General features: G+C 40.9%; 1 protein-coding gene across 2 annotated transcripts in view; it reads right to left on the bottom strand.

The window, feature by feature from the left end:
• Positions 1-21811, bottom strand: part of taok3a (TAO kinase 3a) — a 77783-nt gene that overhangs the window by 38522 nt on the left and 17450 nt on the right. For both annotated transcript variants that reach the window (XM_069682831.1, XM_069682832.1), the window contains exons 2-3: positions 10084-10203; positions 438-692 (exon numbers count right to left, since the gene is read on the bottom strand). In XM_069682831.1, the coding sequence (XP_069538932.1) occupies positions 438-569 (132 nt within the window). In that variant the 5' untranslated portion in view covers positions 570-692; positions 10084-10203. The remainder of the gene's footprint in view (positions 1-437; positions 693-10083; positions 10204-21811) is intronic.

Genomic DNA, 21811 nt, shown 5'->3' with positions numbered 1-21811 from the left:
CAGAGAGATGCAGCACGCTTTCAACCCCCCCTCGACTCAGCGTTAGAATCAAAGGCTTGATGGGTAATTCGTGATGATGAGATTAATAAGAAAGGCTACAGAGAAAGTGCTGAGAGGGAATCTGTCTCCACTTAATTGCATTCAAAGAGCTAATAATGTAGCAGGGGCTACACCTACAACATGTACAAATCAGTAAATCGATAAATCAATATGTAGGGTAACTAATTAATAAATAAATCACACCTTTAATCCTGTATTTATAATGATCATGTAGTAAAGAAGGAAGACTTCTCCAGTGGTCCAACCCCTTATTCAAAGTTCATCATATTGTATCTTTTGTTATCTTATCTTATGATGTCTTATCTAACATTATCTTATCTTATCTGTCTGTGTTCAAGACTCTTAAAAAGTGTTCAAGAGCCTAAAAAAGCACTTACAAAGTAGACGGCCCCGAAGCTGCCATGTCCGATCTCGTGCAGGTCACAGAACACGTCCTCGGGGTCATCTTTAAAGAAGAGGTCGGCCAGCTCGGGGTCCTTCGGTACCCCTTTCCGTGTGGACGACGGCATTATGGGCTGCACATGGGCTAGGCGCCGGGCATCAAGCTCACATACATACAACTACTGCTTCTGCTGCTGCTGCTTCTACCGCCACCAGATGTCCACGACGGGCCCGGCATTGGCCAGCTAGACCTGTGAAAGAGAAGAGTGAAGAAGACAGATGATGAGCTGATGATGTTTTTATTGCTGTGCGCTGAGCTGGACGAGATTGTGACATTTGAGTCCCTCAGACCAACTATGCAGAACCTCTTAAATCGAGCTGTCAGCAGGGATCTCAGACAGATCGCTCCCTGTGTGAAAGAGAATCTTTATGTGACCCAAATAAGAATATATTAAAAGTTTTCTGTATAAAATGAAGAGAATAAATCACTCTTATACAAATTGATATTTAGTTTGCAAGCCAAAGCATTAAATTACACTTGGACAACATAGGTTTGTCATCGATATCTGCAAACATCCAGACACTGTTTGATTCAACGTTAGTTCATAGGCCTGTCAAAGCTCTTATTTGTGTGTGTGCGTGTGTGGGTGCATGGCTTTTTATGACTGTGTGTCTCATTGACAGTTGATAGATGATGAGACAGGAAAAAAGGCAGTCATATGATGATGGCTGGCTGTCTAGTCCTGCTGCTCATCCAAGTCACAGTCACACTTGCTCACGTAAACATGCAGCAAACACAAACACAAGCACATAAACGCACACACACAGACAGACAGACACACACACTTGACAGCTGAAGCTGAGTCACTGATGCATCACCTCCACACATGCACACAGTGTAACAGTTGCCCTTGTGCGTGCAGACACACACGCTAACACTAAATGTTTTGTATCACAAGGCTGCAGCCGGGCCGTCAAGCGTGTACGCATCCCGGACACCCTGCTCCAGTTAGCTTCGCTGCACATGCATCACACACAGTCGCACACATGCACGCAGTCGCACACCACCCCGCTCACTCCGGTTTCTCTCTCTTGCTCTCTCTCTCTGTTTCTGTCTAGCATGAAATCTCTGTGCACATCAGCCAGATGCAGCAAGCAAATCTGGCTCCAAAGGCCTGCCCCACACAGAGCAGGCTGACATACAGGCAGAGGCAGCAAGACACACAGGCGCACAGGCCAAGACACTAAGCATCAGCATCACCCTAATCCCCTGCTCTTAGAGGGATCTAAGCCATCACACCCACTCCAGAAATATCAGACTTAAAGGCAAAGTCCTGTGCCCTCTGTTCCATGGCACCAGATGCATAAAGACGTACTCTCCAAGCTTTGGGTGATTCTCGGCTGCAATATTTCATTGAGGACTTAAACAATTACTTTTATGGAGACATTCAGATTTTCCCCTCCAGTGTTAATTCAATACTGCTACGCTTCTTAAAATCCAAGCAATAGCAGCTTTTCAGTGATTTATTCCACTACGGATCTGTTTGAAAGTATGTAAAAATACTCTGCTAGGATTGATATTTTGTGTGACATGGTTTTCCCAATTAAAAAAAATGAAAGTGTTCTGTAACAAATTCTGGATCAGGCCTTGCACGTTGCCCACTTCTGCTACCTGTGCTAATATGAATGGTAAAACAGCAGTCAGCTTTAAGATGGCTCGTGTTAGAGGAAGCATGGAGAGCTTCAACCATGTTAGGGCTGGGCAATATGACAACATATATCGTTAAAACAAAATGAAAACGTCTATCGTATGTGTTTTTCTATATCGTCTCTATCGTGATGTCACAAAATCAGCAGCTGAACTGCTTTGCGGCAATTTTTACATTGCCATTTTGACAATGCTTTACCTTCTAACCCTTGCACGTGGGAGTGAACCTGGAGCGAACCATAGAGGGAGGCGCTGTTTATTCACATGGACATTAACGTGCAGAAAAGGACGCAGCACAAGTGAAAACGGAAACTCAGTACTTTTTATTTGTATATATTGTGTATTTTATTTAAACAGGATTATCCAGCAAAAGGCTTTACCATGGGAATATTTCCTATAGACTAATTATTTGTTAGCAAATTGCCAGAAAACATGAAATATCATGATATATATCATTATTGACATGTGAAAACCCCTGCATCAACAGCCTATGATATAGGACTTTGGCCATATCGCCCAGCCCTATACTATATATGTTTAAATGGGAGTCTAGCAGGCGTATCACAAATGTAGTTAGCATGTATGTTGATGATGTTTGTAAGCTACAATAATGTCTTCTAGTAGTTTAGGTAGATAGTGAAAGGAAGCTCCAGTCCAGTGTACACCTAAAAAAATGTCACTCTACCATGTTTGCTGTCAAAAAATACTGATGCTAACTCTTATACTCAATACTGCCAAGCCCACTTTTATCTGTGCAGGTTTCACACAGGTTTTTCTTCATGCTGCACTTTGTGACGTCACAAAGTGCAGCCTCAGCAGAAGAAATTGTTTTGTAGGGGCGAGGTTTCTTAAAGGGACAGAGCTGACTGAGTCGTTTGAGGGCCTGCACAGAGCACCAGTGTGAGAAAAATGTTTTTTTAAACTGTAAATTATGCTAAGCTACTCCACAGGTCTCACAGAGTGAAATATGAAGCTTGAAATTAGCATAACACCCCCCCTTTAATGACAAACTTTCTGTAGATACTGGTAAGGTTGAATAAGGTCAAACATTTTAGGGGACGCAAACTAAGTTTTGAGTAGAGGCGCTCTTTAACAAAGTAATAACATTACCAAGTTGGTGCATAATACATAACATATAAGATATTATCCCTTCAATTGTGGCCATAAATGCTGACCTTGTGCTTATAGTAATGCCTCCATGAAGCAATGTGCCACTCTGCTACTATCCTCAAAGCTGCTATAACATTAACATCTCAGCTTTGGGAATGGCAGCCAGTTGTACTGCACCCTGACTAAAGGATATTTCATGGCATTAAGCTTTGATTTCTCTCTAAGAATGCCCGGGAACGTGCTTGGAAACCACCGTGGGGTTGTCACATGAACGCCAGGCATGGTTTCAGTTTACCCGCTTACATAATGTGAAGGATCACATATACAGGCTTACATGCTTACTGCCTTAAGGCATCTCTCGGTCACTCTTGAGGGATTTTTGAGAAGCATGAAACCCCTCAGCTGAGACCTCTACGCCTGTGACGGAGGTGTGACGAATGATAAATGAATAGCAGAGTGCAGCAGAGCAACGTGACTGTGTGTATACAACCTGTAGGCTGCAGATTCTCACACATAATAAACATGGTTTGTAGGAAGAAGCACTGCTATTAAGTGTTAGGCTTGATGTTCGTTAGGTTTCCTTTGATGCTTCACGTAATGCAAGCATCTGATCAAGGGGCTTCTTTGAGCACTGAGAGCTTTAAACGAGCTATCCGTACTCGTCTTCTATTAATGTGCATGTTGACTTAATTCAAACATAGTGCAAACAAATTATGTACATATTTAACAAATTAGGCTTTACAGGAAGACAGGAAGTGTCTCTATTTGTGTTGGTTTGTTTATTCCTACATCTTTGTGTATTTATGTGTTGTTGAGTGTGTGTTTTTTTATCCGTTTACCTATAAAATTAACTTGTGTGTGTCCATGAGTGTTGGTGAATGTGTGTATGTGTCTACTGGTTGCATCAGCCCTGTCTGTCTCTCATCTCTCCTGCTCTCCAGATAGCTACCGAAATAAACCCCCTCTCAACCCTCTCTCAATCAAAAACACACCCACAGTACGAGCACACACACATGCACAAAAACACACACACACACACACACACACACAGACACATTATGATTATGCTGCACGCACTGATTGAAACTGACACAGGAAGGAAAAGTTTACAAAATAAAAGACATGGTTAGACATTTAAATTGGAGTCAGTGAACAGTTTTACCTCATGCAAAGAGGCTTTGAAAGAAGATCGAAACCACAATGATGGAAGGAGTCGAATGAAGAGCAAAAGACAGATAAAAATGGAACAAATGAACACTGAAGTCATGTGATCACTCCTGAGACTCTGCACACTTCCTTCTCACCCTCTTTTCCACTCTTCCTCCTTCTCCTCCTCTGTTCTAAGATGTGTGAAGTGATGCAATGTGGCAACAACAGGTTGTAACACGGTGGGCTTGCTAAAGCTGTTACTAGTCCTGTAAAGCCCAGTGTTTGGGCTGTCCGCTGTGTGTGTATGTGTGTGTGTCTGCGTGTGTGGTAACAGTGGATCTATGAATGGTATTGTGCAGAGAGAGAGAGCTGATTAGGCAAATGGCTTAGAAAGATTAAACAGTTGGTGTGTGTGTGTGTGAATTCTTCACTACAAGTGCACTCTTGCACAGCCATGCATGACATTGTACTTATGTGCAGGTGTGCATTAGTGTGCAGGAATAACAAGCGCTTTGCATGCACCCACTGGTGTCTGAGTGAGGAAATGAGATGGTGTGTGGGGGTTATGTGGGGGTGGGTAACGGTGCTAAAAGATTTGCTGTATACAATAAACTATGTATCATAAAAACAAATTATATGTAAAAGAGATTATACGGTTTATGCTAATCTGGCCCGACTACACACACGCACACGCGGCTGAGAACACTGCAGGATTCAACATTTTTGGAAGGATAATAAAAAAGGATTTTGTACTGAAAGTCTTCATAGCGATTATTTCAAAGTTTTGACAATTTCCAAACATAACATGAACTTAGTGTTTCCCCTGCATTTGATTCTGGCAGCAGCAAAAAGAAACACTTAAACAGTGACTGGCTGATATCCAATAGTTCAGATAAGCCAGTACAATTACTCTTCAAGTCCGTAAACTGTAACAGACACAAGAACTTCTTCTCTCCAAACGTTGTGTCGGTACATGAACACATGGAGTCATACATGTGTTAAAAGTGGGACAAAGTTCAACACGATAGCTACACACAGGAAGAAACATACAAGCAAACAACACTCTTCACAATCCCACCCCCAGGCCCCCCTGTTGGTGCAGTTATGACTAATTGATGTACCAACATGTTGTTGCAGGACCAAGTCCATCAGGCTGCTGGATATAGCTGCATACCATGTGCAGCACCAGACATATTAAAATGGGACATTACATCGTCTATTCATGGCCAATTATAAACAAGAATTAAACACCATAAAAAGGGGCCAGAAATATAAAGTTGATCATCAGTATTGATTTTGAACTAAATCTGGCCTACGTTGATGTTTAAGTTGAGCAAAGGACCAATACAATTTTTGATTCGGTTGATTTGCAGTAAACTTTTTTGAGGAATTAGAAGAAGATGCTCGAAAAAGGTCTTGCAAGTAATGCAGGGATGGTGACATTTCTATTCATTCTTGTAAGTGCAAGATCTGGAATTAAGAGGGCTGACACGTAGGAGATGGAAAAGAAGAGAACAGTTGATGGTTTTAGTTTTGGTTTTGTTTGCAACATGCACGCATTAAAACATCGCTTCACTGAGACTAAATCGGCTTTGATAGAAGACAACTTTACAGAAACATCAAGTTACTTCTTATTCTCCTTTCTTATCTAATGATTCTTTCAGTTCTCTAAAACTTGGCTCTCCTCTTTGTAACTCTGCTCTCTTTTGTGAACTTCTTCAAAAAGAAAAGCTTCGACAAAGAAGATAATCTGAATTACTTATCACTCATTTTCACACTTAGTCTCCCGGGTTTGCAGTGTTCTATCGAACTCACATGAGAGTGCAAGTGAAGTGCAGCGTGTGTGTGTGTGTGTGTGTGCATACAGTATGTGCATGAAAGTATGTGCTCGTGTATGTGTGTTCAGATTTGAAGATATGCATGCACAGATTGAGCAAAAAAAAGATCTTGCGCCACTACGCCGGTGAGAGGGCATGAGTGTCCATATGCGTGTGTCAGTTGATGTGTGCGTATGTGCGTGTATAGCCAGGGGGTTTAACGGCTTACTGGCCCCCCTACCGGCTTTAGGCAGGAACAGGAATTAGGCAGACTGTGGGAATTCTTACTGGGATTAAAATCACCAGCTCTAATCAGAAAGGGGGGGGGGGATGGTAAATCCACCAAACTGTGAGTTGAGACGTAATGTGACGGCAGTGTGTGTATGAGAAAGAAAGAATGAGAATTACGTAATGACTCAGTTATGTTAATTCTAATCGTGACATTATAGAGAGCAGGCTTAGAGCTTTGGAGTGTGTCTGTTTGTGAAGATGCATATACTGTATATGACAGAGCAAAGAGGCCTGAATCAAACTAATTCATCGAAATAAAATGAAACCACTGCACTTTAGTAATCATGTCTAATAAAAACTTAAAGACTGCGAGCAGAGAGAGCCTCAGATCTCACCAGAATGCAAGGTCCCAGGAGAGTACTGCATGTGTGTGTGTGTGACGTATGTGTGTGTGCAAGCCTCCTGCATGACATTAAATAGGTCAACATGTTTGGAATGATGTAGAAGCACAATGACAATTGAACGTACAATGCCAATTGTATGGTAATGGCAAATGTAAAGAAACTTTTACCTAAAAAAAACAGAACAAAAAACTAATTTTGGTGAAAAAATGACTTGAAAAGCCGCAAAAATAGCAGCAATAATACATCATGGCCTTCTGGCAGAAAGCTTTGAAGTCAAACTTATCCTGTTAACAGTCTTAGCTTGGCATGCTCAGAACAGACATCATGGCAGAGGCAAAGAAAACAAAGACAATGATAGAGGAAGCTGAAAGGATAAAAAGAGAGTGACCGAGCAAGAGGCCAGAAGAGCAAGAGTAAATCTCCAACTGGCTCTGAGTTGTAGGTGAGGGAGTGAATTGTTGTGTAGCTGCTCCAAGTCATTGTTTCTAATCAATGAAAAATTAGAGGTGTTGATCCTTCAGTAAATCACTGCACAGCGCCACACATGAATACCTATATCCAGGATAGGGTACATGTGTCATGCATACGCACTCACACAACCTTAACAGCACACTAGCATAACTCAAATGTCAGTCCTTCATACTGGCCCTCAAGGACTTCATTCACATGTAATAGGACGTGTCTGAAGCACTTACTGTCACTATGTCAAGTTTGAGTATTTCTGTGAACAGTCTCCATACAGTAATATATTTGATACAAACAGTAAACCTCCCATTACTTTGAGCAGCTGAGTATTATACTGCTATTGTAACTCTCACATGACATCCTAAGACGATCATAATGCTCCTCTACATTTAAAGTACTAATCTCGAAGATCTCAGTTTCGTTCTCTTTGCCGGCACCTATGGCGATAAACGGTTATTGTGGGAGCACACTTCCCAGATATCCAGACAGTGTTGCATGTGTGACGTCCACGGTCTGCTCCGATTTTCCTGGCTGATGGCTGCTTTCCTTTTTAGACTGTTTGCTTCATCTGAGCGTCCAATTTGTTTATTTTTCTTTGGATTTTCACTTATTTTTGAAGTTTTATCTGTAGTCATCGATCTTTTCTTTGTTTGTTCAGCCATAGTCTCGCAACACTTGCAGAGACTGGAAATCAGACGCTTTACACACAAGTGTGTTTGTTGCACTCTCTGGCAGACCAACCACTGCTGGCTGATGGAAAACGGGTCACTAACTGGGCGCCACTTGTGATTTCTTCCTCCAAAGTCGCCGCAGACACCCAGTCTGTAATACTGCAAATGCAAAGCCTTTCATCAGTAGGCCACAGGCTCAATCACCATTGTGTTACCTCATTCAGTGATAGATAGAAACTTAAAAGACATTTATTTAGGGCATAACACTTGTAGGTGGCTTGCACGCTTTTCTTTGCAAAGTGATTACCAACAGTTTCGTTCAGGAATTTCTTTCATGTTATATTTCAAGCTATTGAGATTTTGTGAACCCCTCATTAAATACTCTGCACACCTACATAGGTGTTTTCAATTAACCTGACTGAGTTAACTTGAGCTCAGGTTTGGTAGACAGATATGCTGGGTAATCAGTATGTCACCAATGTATTAAAGTGTGCATATTAGCTATAACTGACAGGTCCTATGTCATCCTGCTGTTGGGCATGTTTTACACACTACCTGTGTTTGTCATATATTGTCTTTTCACCAAAGTGCTAGCTAACCTGGCTGTGATCAGCAGATTGAAAGCAGGTAATCTGAGGTGTAACTAAAGGCTGAGGCTTTATCTGATGGAACAATGTTGTTTATGCATGGCCCATATATTCAGAGCTCTGTCTGATAGGTCAAATGTTTGCATGCTGAGGGTGAATGCATGACCTGTTTACACGAAGCGTTTTACTTATTCATTATGATTTAAGTAGTCTTTTGCAATGTGTTTATCATGCATGTTTATTGTGTAGTACTAGCAACAAGACAGAATCATTTGTACGCTTCTCTACTGCCCTAAAAGAAGTCTAATAAGGCAAAAAAGTGAGAACACCTGATTAAGCGCACCATGGCGTGAAGGGCCTTGAAGATAACATGGAGCATTCTTGTGGACTTGATTGTGGAATATAACAGCCATGGCTAGTTTTAACTTCACAGGTACTTTGCCCTCAGGTTCAGGCATGTGAGAGGAAGTCCAGACACTGGAAATCACCCCTTGGTCATTCCATAACCCAAATTGTTCCCCTCCAACACTCCCTGTCCCCACAAGCTTTTTCCCAATCAGGGTGTGACTCAACAGCAAGATCTGCCCACAGCACAGAAAGTACACTCACACATACACGCCTGGCTTCCCACTGAATCCAGTCTCTTGCTCTTGGCTCTGTGCGATGATGACAACAAGTTGACAGAAGGATTTTTACATTATTGCCCAATTCACAAAAGATTCCCAAACCACGGTGAAATGTCAGCCTTACTTCAAATAAACCAAAGCCAATCAGTATCCTTGAAACAGTGAATTTAAGTTGCAACTTACGGACACCTTTGTCCACCACTTTCACATGTAAAGTTTAACAAACACAAAAGCTACAGTCTTTCCTTAGCTACACAAACAATCAACCTTGTCTTAGTTCAATAATGTCAACCACAAAAGGCTTCCAATTTAAAGCATCCAACAATTTATTTTTCTGCATGCTGCCAACATGCGACCACAAATAGTTGTGTTGCAGCAATGCCCAAACACAGGAGTTCAAATATGCATGCACACAAACTTTTTGAGAAAGCCATGATATGGGCCAAAGAAACTTTCGGACTCAGCTTTAATTCAGTGTGACAGAGGTTTGGTTAGCTGTTATGTACATCAGAGAGCCAGCAGGGCTGCAAGCTTTCATTACGAGGCAAACAAGACCCAGTTTACAGTCCGTTGATGCCTGTGCTGATGTCCAACTGCAACACGAAGAGGAATCTGACACATAGGCACAAACGCTGTTCGTGTACAAAGAATGAAACAGATTGAACTACAGGGTGACCTCAGTAGTCTTTTTGATGCGTGCAACAATCAGCTTAGATGATAAATTACCGAACCAGCCTGTCACACATTTTGCTTGAATAACTTATTTGCATGCTGGATGTTGCATTGTGATATTCGAGAAAAATTATAGACAAAACAAAGAAAAGATGTGATAACACATGATGAGATGGCAAGATCAAGAATTAGAAGAACCTACCTGTAAGAAATGTGTAAATAGGGGGTCCGACTATCCTCCGTCTCCCTCTTTTTCTCTCCTTAATTTAAATCCAAAGTTGACTTCTTGTAAACCTTCCTCATGACTGGAGTAATTCTGCACCTGAGGTTAAAGAGAGAAAGAAGAAAAGGTCTTTTTATTTTTGCCCTGTATAAACCAAAAAGTCAGGTTTTAACTTTTAAAATGTGGAGATCTGCGTCTTCTCTGATGGTCCATAACTGTCGGCTTTGGACAAAAACAAGCCTTCAAAGCAAGCGAAGCTTTGGGACAAATAATTAGTCATTATCTTCTAACATACAATAATCAAGAAAGTAATCTGCAGCTTGATCGATAATGAAAAACCTCATTAGTTGCACTCTAAAATGTGATGATGTTTCACCTTCTGTTTCTTAAATATGTCTTTCTGACACAGACGTTTATCTGATGCACTTTTTAAATGAGTGCAACTTCTGCAAACCCCTAAATGTCAAAATAAAGGTTTACTTCCCGTCCCTTTAACAGACATAATACCCAACAAAAAGACCATTACTGCCAAGACCAGCAGCCTCCACAAGCATCTGCATTGCAATTTATACATGTAACATCATGTGTAAGTGGGTCAGACTTAATAATAGTTAAAAAGTTGCGGGATTGCATTACAGCACAAAGAGCTGCTGCTTTGCAGCTCAAAAAACATGAGTGGATCGAGAGGAAGGTGATGTGCTTTCAGCACAAACAGAGAAAAGGCTTCAGATTTCCTCACAATAGCAGATGGTGGAATGACTCAACAACAGCCAATGAAAATCTCTTTAATGACTATCAGTTATTATCCTCTTAACAAGTCCTGGATCCACACAGCAATGATCCTTTCTTTAATCAGTTTCAGAAAGATGACACCTCCACAGCAGCAACTTCAGAGACTCAATTCTTGGAAGTAAAGCCACTCACAGTGTCACTGGTGTAAGATAATGGATGTTGGTTATCTCAGTCAGATGGTGGCAATGATTCAAATGTCCAAGTGTATGATACAGGGGTCTGTCATGTAATATCATTATTTAAAGATATAATCTGGAAGATTTTCATTTAAATAAATGTCTGTTAAGTCACTATCTATCGCCGAATGAGGTAACACAATGATGATTGAGCCTATGGCCCTCTGATGAAAGCCTTTGCATTTGCAGTATTACAGACTGGGTGTCTGTGGCAACTTTTTCGGACAAAATCACAAGCGGCGCCCAGTTAGTGACGCGTTTTCCATCAGCCAGCAGTGGTTGGTCTGCCAGAGAGGGTAGGCGGAGCTAAGCGGCTGCTTTTCCGCTCTCTGCAAGTGTTGCGTGTAAGCAGTAATCTACTATGGCTGAACAAACAAATAAAAGATGGATGACTACAGATACAACTTCAAAAATAAGTGGAAATCCAAAGAAAAAGGAACAAACTCGACGCACAGATGAAGGCAAACAGTCTAAAAAGGAAAGCGACCGTCAGCGAGGAAAATCAAGAGTTACAGCCGTAACAACGGGAGCCAGCAGTAGACGTCTGGTTATCTGGGACGCATGGGCCCACAACTGCCTTTTACTGCCATTAGGTGCCGCCAAATAGAACGCAACTGAGAACTTCGAGATTATAACTTTAAGATATGCCTGTATGTAGAAATTCCCATGGCATGTCTGTTTCACTGTTTGCATCCAAGCACACCTCCAGGTAGATCAAAGCAAACAGCTAAGAGAAAGCCCATTTATTAAATCTCCACTCGGGAATAAAAATGAAGTCTGTGAAACTTTTGGAAATTCAGAGAAAAAATTGGTCAAACAACAAAGCACCTGAGACAAGCAAGCAATAATGGTGGGACACAAAATTCTCAGGAAACACAAAACCTGGCCTTCTACCTAAAAAAAAAAAAAAGTTGACTGAAATGTAACTGACTGTATTAAATGGGCCTGTGAGGTCATGTGATATTGCAAACTTTGTGTTATCAAAAAATGTCATATTAGGTCCAAAGAATCAATTCAATATTGTATCGTGATAAAAAGTATGAGACTACATTTTCCACACCTGTTTGTCTATATTCAGGGTCACAGGGAGCCCAATGTCTATCCCATAATGCACTGCACAGATGGTATGTCTTGGCATTTTAAACAACAGAAGTGCCTCCTGTTAACAGCTCGACACATCCTCACTCCTCCTCTTTCAAACACAAGTTCAAGGACACTTCACAAACACACAGTGCAGTGGACAAACACAAGCTTTCACACGCACACACCCACGAGCAACAATTCAATATTTTGCTGTCTCACACACACACATACACAGTGTCACACATACAGTGGACCCACACATACGCATTAAATCTGAGCGAGTTGTTCTGACAGCAGAGCGCCATCAGCCACTGGACTGTGTTTCCTTTTGACAAGCAGGTGGTGTAACATCCACAGCGTTACCAGCAAACACAACCTGACCCTGAACTATACGTGGATCGTCATTTACAAGATACAATACAACCAACTGTTGTGCACAAGCAGCCCAATAATCAGGACGTACAGTGGATCCATTATTCAGTACATAAATGACCCTGTGACCTTTGCTTGGATCCTGTGTGGAATCAAACTGTAACGGCTCCTTTCTTCTCCTCCTCCACCTCTCCCATTTTAACAGTTTTGCACCCTCGCCTCTTGTCTTATTGGTTTCACCCCCTCCAACCTCCTCTCTCTTTTTGATCGTGCCGAGCGGCAGATTGGGTGCTCAGAGGAACCGCATTCAATAATAAAAGAAGGGAAGAGGATGGAGGGATGAGAGAAGAAGGATAAAAATGTATTGTGTGCCCCTTCTGAGTGTCCCTGAATGATTTATAACACAAACTGACGCTTGCATGAGCCTCTGGGGAAGTTGTGGCTGCACTTCTCATCTGCCTCGCTCACTCCACCCGGCTTGGCATTTGTGTCCGACGAACAAGAGAAAGGTAAAGATAGATAGAGAGAAGTGAGAAAAAGTGGAAGGGTCAGAGTGTGTGTGTGTGTGTTATTTTCCCTGAGGTCCATCTTCAAGAGGCCTTTAAATTGATTTTTATAAAGATTCAATCTGCACAAATTCTCCTTTCAAGGGTTGCAACTAACAATTATTTTCCGACTCAATTTATCTGCAAATTGATTTGAAATAAAGTTGATTAATTGTTTAAATGCATTGCAACAAAATCTGGATTTTGTCGGAATGCCATTAAAGAAAAGTCTGTTTCACTTCTTAGATTTTAAACATTTTACAGGCCAGAAATGTAGCTAAAACTACTTGATTTAGAGAAGTTACTTAATATTGCCCACTGATGTTAATATCTTATTAACAGAACAGTTTAAAGCAAACAAATTAGCTTTTTTTGGCTGAGCAGAATGATAACCAAACTATTGGGTCAGATCTATGCTGATTATTAAAGACCCCCTCCAGTGAAGATCAAGTGTTTAACCTTGTAAACATCTCCATGTGGTGTTCTTCATGTCAGGGACAACATCAGCAGTCATCTCCATGGCTGGGCCTGTCTGCTTTTAAACTGCAGTGTACCAAGGACAGGCTGAACAACATGTTTTCAGATTGGCAGGTTTGAGACGTCACAAACCTAAGGAGCCAATCCTGTTAATGGATGGGGTGATGCTATGCATATCATTATGTGTAACCTATGGCAACCACTCCGGCGATGTGCGAGCCAGCTGTAACTGTCTTCATAATTTTTGCAAACTCACTACTGACTACTAACGTTAACTTTACTGCTACTAATTACTACATTTCAAGCTCGCTAAGTTTCAACAAGTCGCCACTAAACAATGGCAGAGACTTGTTTTGTTTTCAGTTGTAATTTTACGAAAGGAGAAACGTAGTACATAGTGGGCGGGGCCTCTGCAGATTCAAGAATTTTAATGAGGGAGAAGGAGGAGATGCTTTGGGAGGATTTTTAACAAGGTAATTTTTACAAGGTAATTAAACGTATTTTGCAGAAGAAAACATATCAGACACAATTTCTCATTTCAAGCAGAGAATTTTATAAGTCTTAAAACATGACAGGAGCTGGTCTATCATAACCTTTATATTTGTCTCAGTAACTAAGAATTGTAATGTTGGATGATCCCTTAAAAAACACCTGTTTATGCACATTTGCTGTGAGTGGGACGAAAGAACAAAGTCCACATTAAATAAACAAAAAGGTCAACATGGTGAACTTGTGGCCTTGTGGTTAAAACATACCTAATACTGCCATGCAATGTCAGCCAAGTGTCACTTTGAGCATGAATTCAACGTGTGTGTCTGTGCGCATGGTGTTGTGTTCAGGGTTGCACAGTAGGATAACGTCTCAAAGAACATCATTATATTATACATGGTATTACATAAATGCTTTTTGTAATAAAGTAGTAATGTTGTCTTAGTAGTGTTTTATAATACAATAGAACACAATACCGTACAGGCAAAGAGATTTTTAGGCAGACAGTGAGACAGTAAGCAAAGGTGTGTTTGAGGAAAGACCAGGTTACAAAGGTCTGAGGCAGGGCTTTATTAATCTGTTCAACACAGTAAATGTTAGAGAAAGTAGCTAAAAAAGAGTCGCAGAGGATGTGACAGTGTCATAAACAGCAAAGACGTGAAAATAGATGAAAGAGAAAACTAAATAGGAGTAGGAGAGATTCCAAAAGGAAGCAAAGGGATTTAAAGTCAGCGATCCACTTCCTGATCTTCAGACCTTCCTTTTTTTGTAAGGTTAATACTAAGCTGCCTCTAGCAGACAGCTTAAATAACTGGACAGTGCTCACCAGGTTCTTCACAAACTATAACCATTAGTAGAAAGGGGAGAGAGAGAATACATACACGGTTAAAGAAATAGAAAATATTGTGTTGGTATCCTTGAGAGAGTGAGTTTCAGACCTTCAAAGTGAGGGCATCGGATCAGCAAACTTTTACATCTTCTAAGGCCTGTGGGGTTCATTTCAGACAATATACTGTACATACACACTGTGCTGTACCATAGACAGTAAGATAAACATCACAACATCTCTGGTGCTTTCTGACAAAGTTTGTCGGTGCATCGGCTAATGATAAAAAATCTTGATATCCAACTCCTCCTCTCCGTTCCTCCTGTTACATGACACACGCTGTGGTATGAATCATAAATCCTGACTCACGAGCCGTCGATTTCCGAGGCAGAACTTGGCGAAGCAAACTGTTTCGACAACCTTGTATTGCATTTCTGTTCTCGGGCAAAACAATCCAATAGAACAGCTTTCAGAGGGATTGGCCAAACAATTCATCAAGCTGGATTTGATATCGGGTATCAAACAAGGACTTTGGCCAACTTTAGGACTCTTTCTGTTTTAGTTTTACACATACAAACTTCCAAAAGTTTGTGAAATGTTTACTAGCGACCTGGCTGCTCCACGATGACATTACTTCCCGGATGATTACCTGGGCAATTAAGGGTAAAGGTGGTGATTGACCTTTGCCAGCAGCCAACTACCACTGTGAGGAAGTCACTAAAGAAGCATCTGTTTTACTAACTGCTCACCGCTATCAGTAGATCAAAAATGTTGGACTTATTTAATTTCATTCTGAATTAATGTTTCCATTCAAAGCACTGTAAACAAATACACAACTTGTTAGAATACTTTATGTCTTTGTTATGACTTTGAGCCCTGATTTGCTTGAATTTAAATCAATGATAATGAGATTCAGTGTCACTTGAGGGTTCCCAGAGTGCCGGATAATGGCTAAGGTGGGCTTTTGATGAGTCATGCTGGAGCTAGGTGTGCTTTAAATCACAAGTCCCACAGTGAAATACTGCTTTAAATAAAGCTGAGACAACCAAATATGAGACCATTTTCACAATACGCAAAATTCTCTGCGGATGAAAATAAACTAATCCACGGAGATAGAAAGAAACTAAACATTATGTCCTGATTATCCTGCCAGGGCGGCATGGTGTGGATTTTTATAGCTGTGACTCATTTTCACACAGTGAAGAATACACAAACACACACACACACACACACACACACACACACACACACACACACACACACACACACACACACACACACACACACACACACACACACACACACACACACACACACACACACACACACACACACACACACGACTCTGTAAAGCAGGATTTGGAGACTTCGGGGCAGCTCTCATCTCTGGAGCTTAGTGACACTATTGAGACATGCGTGCATACAAACACACACACACCAAAGACTGTTACCTTCTCAGATTAGCTTTAGGGCTAATGCCAACATAAATGTGGGTGTTGGTGGATTGAGGGACAAATAGGAGACAAATAAGTGGCCTATCCACCGACTTTAAAACCCCGGGGCCGACTCTAAAGCTTTAGTTTATTTGAAGAGATTTCCTCCTGTTGCCTAAAAGCAAAACAGCCCAAACTTCAGTGGGTACTCCACTTGTGTTGTAGATGTTTAAAACTTTACAAATGACCTTCTACAGCTGGTGAGTCTTTCAATCGTGACTTTAACAACAGGAGGGACAAAAAAAACAAATCGGTGTCTTCAGGGAAGACTTTGATCTTTGATCTTCCCTCCAACAAAAACTCGAGAGCTGCCCTTGAACAAGTCAATAAACAGAGAACAGGTACCACATGCATAGTCACAGACATAGTGGGCATTCAACCTGTTATGGTTTAGCCTACTGCTAAGGACAAATAGTTACTGAAAGAAAAACATTGATATTTTGATAAATAATAATATTCACTTTTATAATATATTAGCAAGAGTAATATTAAATTGTTAACTGAGTCATATCTGTATGCTAGATATGAAGCAATAGTCAGGATCTGGTTAGCTTAGCTTAGCATTAAGACTGGAAATGGCTAGCCAAAAGTGACCACATCTGTCTACCAGCACCTCACAGCCCTACAGCTCACTATTTTAGACGTTATACACCTTTTCTGAATTCTTTAATGGAATGTAAATATAAAATGTAAACAGCATCTTTACTGATTTATCGAGATGCAAACATAACAGTTTGTTCAAACCCTAATCTGTATGAAAGCAGGAATGCAGGGTTAGGTATTGGATATTCCAGACCCATAAAGCTTCCCCCAAAAAATGATCATAGATGCACATCAAATATGCACTGAATATATGAAAAGATCCCCAAAAGGATCTTCATTAGGTAACATTTTAGGATATTCTATTTCACGCTAGGGTATCTGGATTGGGGTATTTAGGGTCCAATCTTGCCCATTTGCGGAGAGATCTCAAAATAGATTCCCTCAAACGTCTGATCCCCAGGCACTGTCTGTATATTTGATGAATACAAAAGTATCACCATCGTGCAAAGCCTGTTTTGTGTATTTATTCCAGTGATATCAATAAAGGTACTCTGGTTCTTGATAGTGCTGAGACAAATCATTCCCACCACCCAACTAATCAGAGGAGTGCAGCTTGTCTTCTGCCCTGAAGCTTTAGGTCAATATCAATCTTAATCTCCATATTGATGTAGAAAAGCCACTTGCAATGATGCAGACTTACAGGGTATTAAAGTGTAGAATAGCACATGCACTACCACTACACATGAAAGCCTTCACACGTGGGAAATATTTTCACACTGGCTTTTCTTCGCACATGTCCATTTATAGGATTCAAGTGTAAAGTGGCAGCTATGCAATATTAAGCTAGCCAGTGGCATTTGTGAGGTGTTAGGGAGTAGCCAGGGGCTATAGGGGAATGATAATCCCTCTCCATTATGAAGCTTTAAATTGCTTGTTATCGCACTGTATTTCGCCATAATGATTTAATCACTCACACCTACACGTACCAAACATACACGTACATGCAACCTTTTGGAGGAATCCCCCACATAATTTGATTTAGCTGCAATTCTTTTTTTTAAAGCCGATTAATTTTAAGTACAAAGGTTCCTGCTCCAGGTCCACAATTTGCATGTTTCCAAATGTGAGATGAGACATTAACCAATTCTTTGATTGACAATTGCTGTTCATTGTTGCTATAGTTAGGCTTACTTTATCGCTCTAACTCTGGGTCAACATGGATGCATTAAAGATCTAATCTCGAAGATTTCAGTTGTGTTCTCTTTGGCAGTACCTCTGGCAATAACCGGTAATCACGAGAGAACACTTCCTAATTTAACCAGACGTCCACGGTCGGCTCCGGTTGTAACTCTTGATTTTCCTCGCTGACGGTCGCTTTCCTTTTTAGACTTCATCTAAATCTTCATCTTTTGCCTTCATCTGAGCATCCAATTTGTTTCTTTTTCTTTGGATTTTCACTTATTGTTGAAGTTGTATCTGTAGTCATCGATCTTTTCTTTGTTTGTTCAGCCATAGTAGATTACTGTTTACTCGCAACTCTTGCAGAAACCGGAAAAGCAGCCGCTTAGCTCCGCCTACCTTCTCTGGCAGTCCAACCACTGCTGGGTGACACCCAGTCTGTAATACTGTAAATGTAAAGGCTTTCATCAGTGGGCCATAGGCTCAATTACCTCATTCTGCGATAGATAGTGATCAACAGACAATCACAAAAATCACAGAATGATCTCCAAATGAGCAGATAATCAACCTCAGAGGTGAAAACTGAACTGTTGTTTGTGTTATGCTCTGTTTAACACGCAATTCTCGCGCGATAATGTCGTTCTCCCGCGATCTTGTGATCTCGCAAATCCAGCTGCTTGGGCCAGCGCTCCGCTGCGCTGCGGATCAGACACACTTCCTGTGGGCGAGGGCTCGCACCGTCTGACGGACCAGAACCAGAACCGCGGTGCAGACGGAACGTGCCCTGAACGGACCCTGTGGAATAGTTTTGCTTTGAGTTATCAAATTGTTTTTAATGGCATCTTTTATCACACAGTTTTACGGCCAGTTAAAAAACACTTTGGCCAGTATTTTTTTGTGTTTATACCAGCCATTTGCAGATAGACCAAAAAGTTGATTATAGACCTGTTCCGGCATCTAAATTTATCTCTCTGGTTTGGGACCGTTGGTTGGAAAAACAAGACTTACGTAATAGACATTTTGGGACATTTCTTGGACAACACAGAAGGTCAAATGAGAAAGAAATTACACGTTAGAGCAACATTGAAATACTTCGAAGTCGCAGCCCTTTTATCTTAAAAAATGATATATCTTAACTTTTGTCCAAAAACTTCTTGAAGCTGAAACAAAACAGTTAATAAATGAATGCCAAACAAACTACCGACCAGTTTCTTTTGGGAGTCTGCAAGGGTGCAGTTATGTGGCTTTCGTACAGGGTATAATAACGTCGCCTCACTGAAAAAAAAGAAAAAGAAAACCTGCATTTACTTCAGTGCCTCGAGGTTCACTGATGTTGTGAAAACAGCAAAGTCCTTGCAGCTAAATCAAAATCTTAGAGATAATCTAACAGAAGGCATATGTTTGGCCAGTTCACACACATACGCACAGCTCTGTTCACACACATTCTGCCACACAAAGACCATCCCTCATTCAGTGTGAAGCTTCTTTAGAGCGATCCCATGAATCCAGAGGGGTCAGTGTGTGTGTCTGTGCCTCTGGAGTGAAGCCTGGAGTTTTCTCTATTAAAGCCATTCATCCTCTCTGGCAACTATCAGTGCTCGCGCCTTTTCAGCTGAGCTTTTTATTCAACCTGGTCAATAGTGTGTGTGGTCTGCTGTCTTGCTTATTCCAAACCCACACAGTCTTTCACACACACACACACACATAAAATCAATCTCTGCACTGTCTTTTCCCAAACCCCTCCCCTTTAGATAAATACAAACACACACAGATACACACAGTGAATGAAAGAAGCAAACACACTAAGTGCAGTGTCACAGAGCGCCGTCACCATGCTGTTAAATTATTCAACAGTCCCTCACAGACAATTTTGCACATCAGAGAAAGTGAGGGAGGAGGAGCCGGGGGTTGCTCATCCTGGGTACCACTAGCAGGGATTGAGTGTTATGAGGATCCACAGGTTACACACACACACACACACACACACACACACACACACACACACACACACACACAGAAGAGGATAGAGAGCTAAAGAGCAGGAAAGCACGGCACCTTTTGCAATTGAAGCTGCAATTGAACCAAAACAGGTAATCAGATGCTACATGGTGAGAAGGCTACATAGGCTTTCACTTGACGTACCCTGTAATCTACTATAACCACCAATTTAACAGTGATTGTTATTGCTCTTAAATGGTTTATGGAGGCCTTAGGAAACAGCAGTTGAGGTGGCCGTTAATCGTAGGGCTGGTTGCTGGTAGGGAACTGGAAAATGAGGTGCTGAGATGCACCTGATTTGCCTCCTAAAGAGCTGACAAAGAACAATAAAGGAGTGACGACATGAGCTGAACCTTGATCTCAAACGACACCTATTTCATTTTCAGATCATATAAAAGATTGTGATCCAGCTAATCCATGCAGAGTAGTAAGATGGGGGAAAAAACACTAACAGATTTATAATGTTATAAAACCACTTTAGCTTTTGAAAAGGCTAAAAGAATCTAACTAAAAATGTGTTCCCCGTTTATTAAACATTGTTTATTTCTGGAAAATCTAATCTTCAAGATCTTAACAAAGCTTGCTACTTTGTGTTTGAAAAGTATAATAGCGAAAGAGTCGACTGTTTTTACAGCAGAAGTATGAGACTTCAGTCTTTCATCATGTTGTACGCTTGTTAATGATGTCATTAAGAATGTGCATTGAAAAGTTGGGGGGCTAAAGCGTGGATGGCCCTGGCTTGACCATTCACCCTTTTTGCAACATACAGGTAAAGCTTCCCTCTTTCGTGTCATCATGTTGTACACTCATTGACAATTTATCGAATATAATAGCATGAGCATAACTTATGTCCCTAACAAATGTTTACATTTTAGATATCTTCTGGAAGGTTAAAAAGAATTATGATACGTCTACATTCAGAATTGTTTTGCATCAATATTTTGTGTTTATTTCACTAAATCAGAAGAGAAAACATGTATGATTTTTTTCCTTTGATTTAGATTTCAATACTTTCATATATTATAATGGTTGTTGACCGAGTTAAAAGCGCTAAAATATACTCCATAAAAGTTCTGAAATGCACACCATAATTATTAAAACATGTTGACTCATACTTCGTCCTGTAAAACTGTTTACTAATATCTTCATCACTCTTTTCGAGACCTTATTGCTGCATGATGACAGCTCCCTGGAACACCATGTGTCTCTCATGACAAGCCTGCAGTGAAACACATGTCCAAATGTGGGAGTTTGATGTTTATGTAATTTCTTTTCTCTTGGGCAATCATTTTGGTCAAACTCTATTTTTGAAAGCCCTCGTAGGCCCCGCACAGTACCAGTTCATTACTTTAAAAGCACGACTCCACCAGCGCCACCTCCTCTAAGCTGACTCACTGAACAAACACCAACGTGCACGTGTGTTGGATTTGATGAAAATTATCTACGAAAAACAATTCAATTAAGATGAAGTGATTTGCAGAGACAGTCTGTACATGTGCACCTAAGCATTGCTGTATTAGTCATTGTCCCCGGGAGAATGTGGAGTAAAAAATAAAACTTGAATCACCCCAATAACAACATGTGTACTGACGAGGCATAGCTTGAGGAGCACATTAGCAGAGCAGCAGCAGGAGACATTCAGGCGCAGATCTGAGTGTAAGGACTGAAAAAAAAAACAGCTGTGTACTCCGTAACCTAGATCCTCTCTTTCCAACTTGGACAAAATCTATCCTA

The sequence above is a fragment of the Semicossyphus pulcher genome, unplaced genomic scaffold (genome assembly GCF_022749685.1).
Source record: "Semicossyphus pulcher isolate SPU_LCO1_2020_fin unplaced genomic scaffold, fSemPul1.0.p SCAF_6, whole genome shotgun sequence".
In the NCBI taxonomy this organism is placed as follows: Eukaryota; Metazoa; Chordata; class Actinopteri; order Labriformes; family Labridae; genus Semicossyphus; species Semicossyphus pulcher.
The sequence above is the reverse complement of the archived record's forward strand: the minus strand, read 5'-3'. Positions and strand labels throughout refer to the sequence as shown.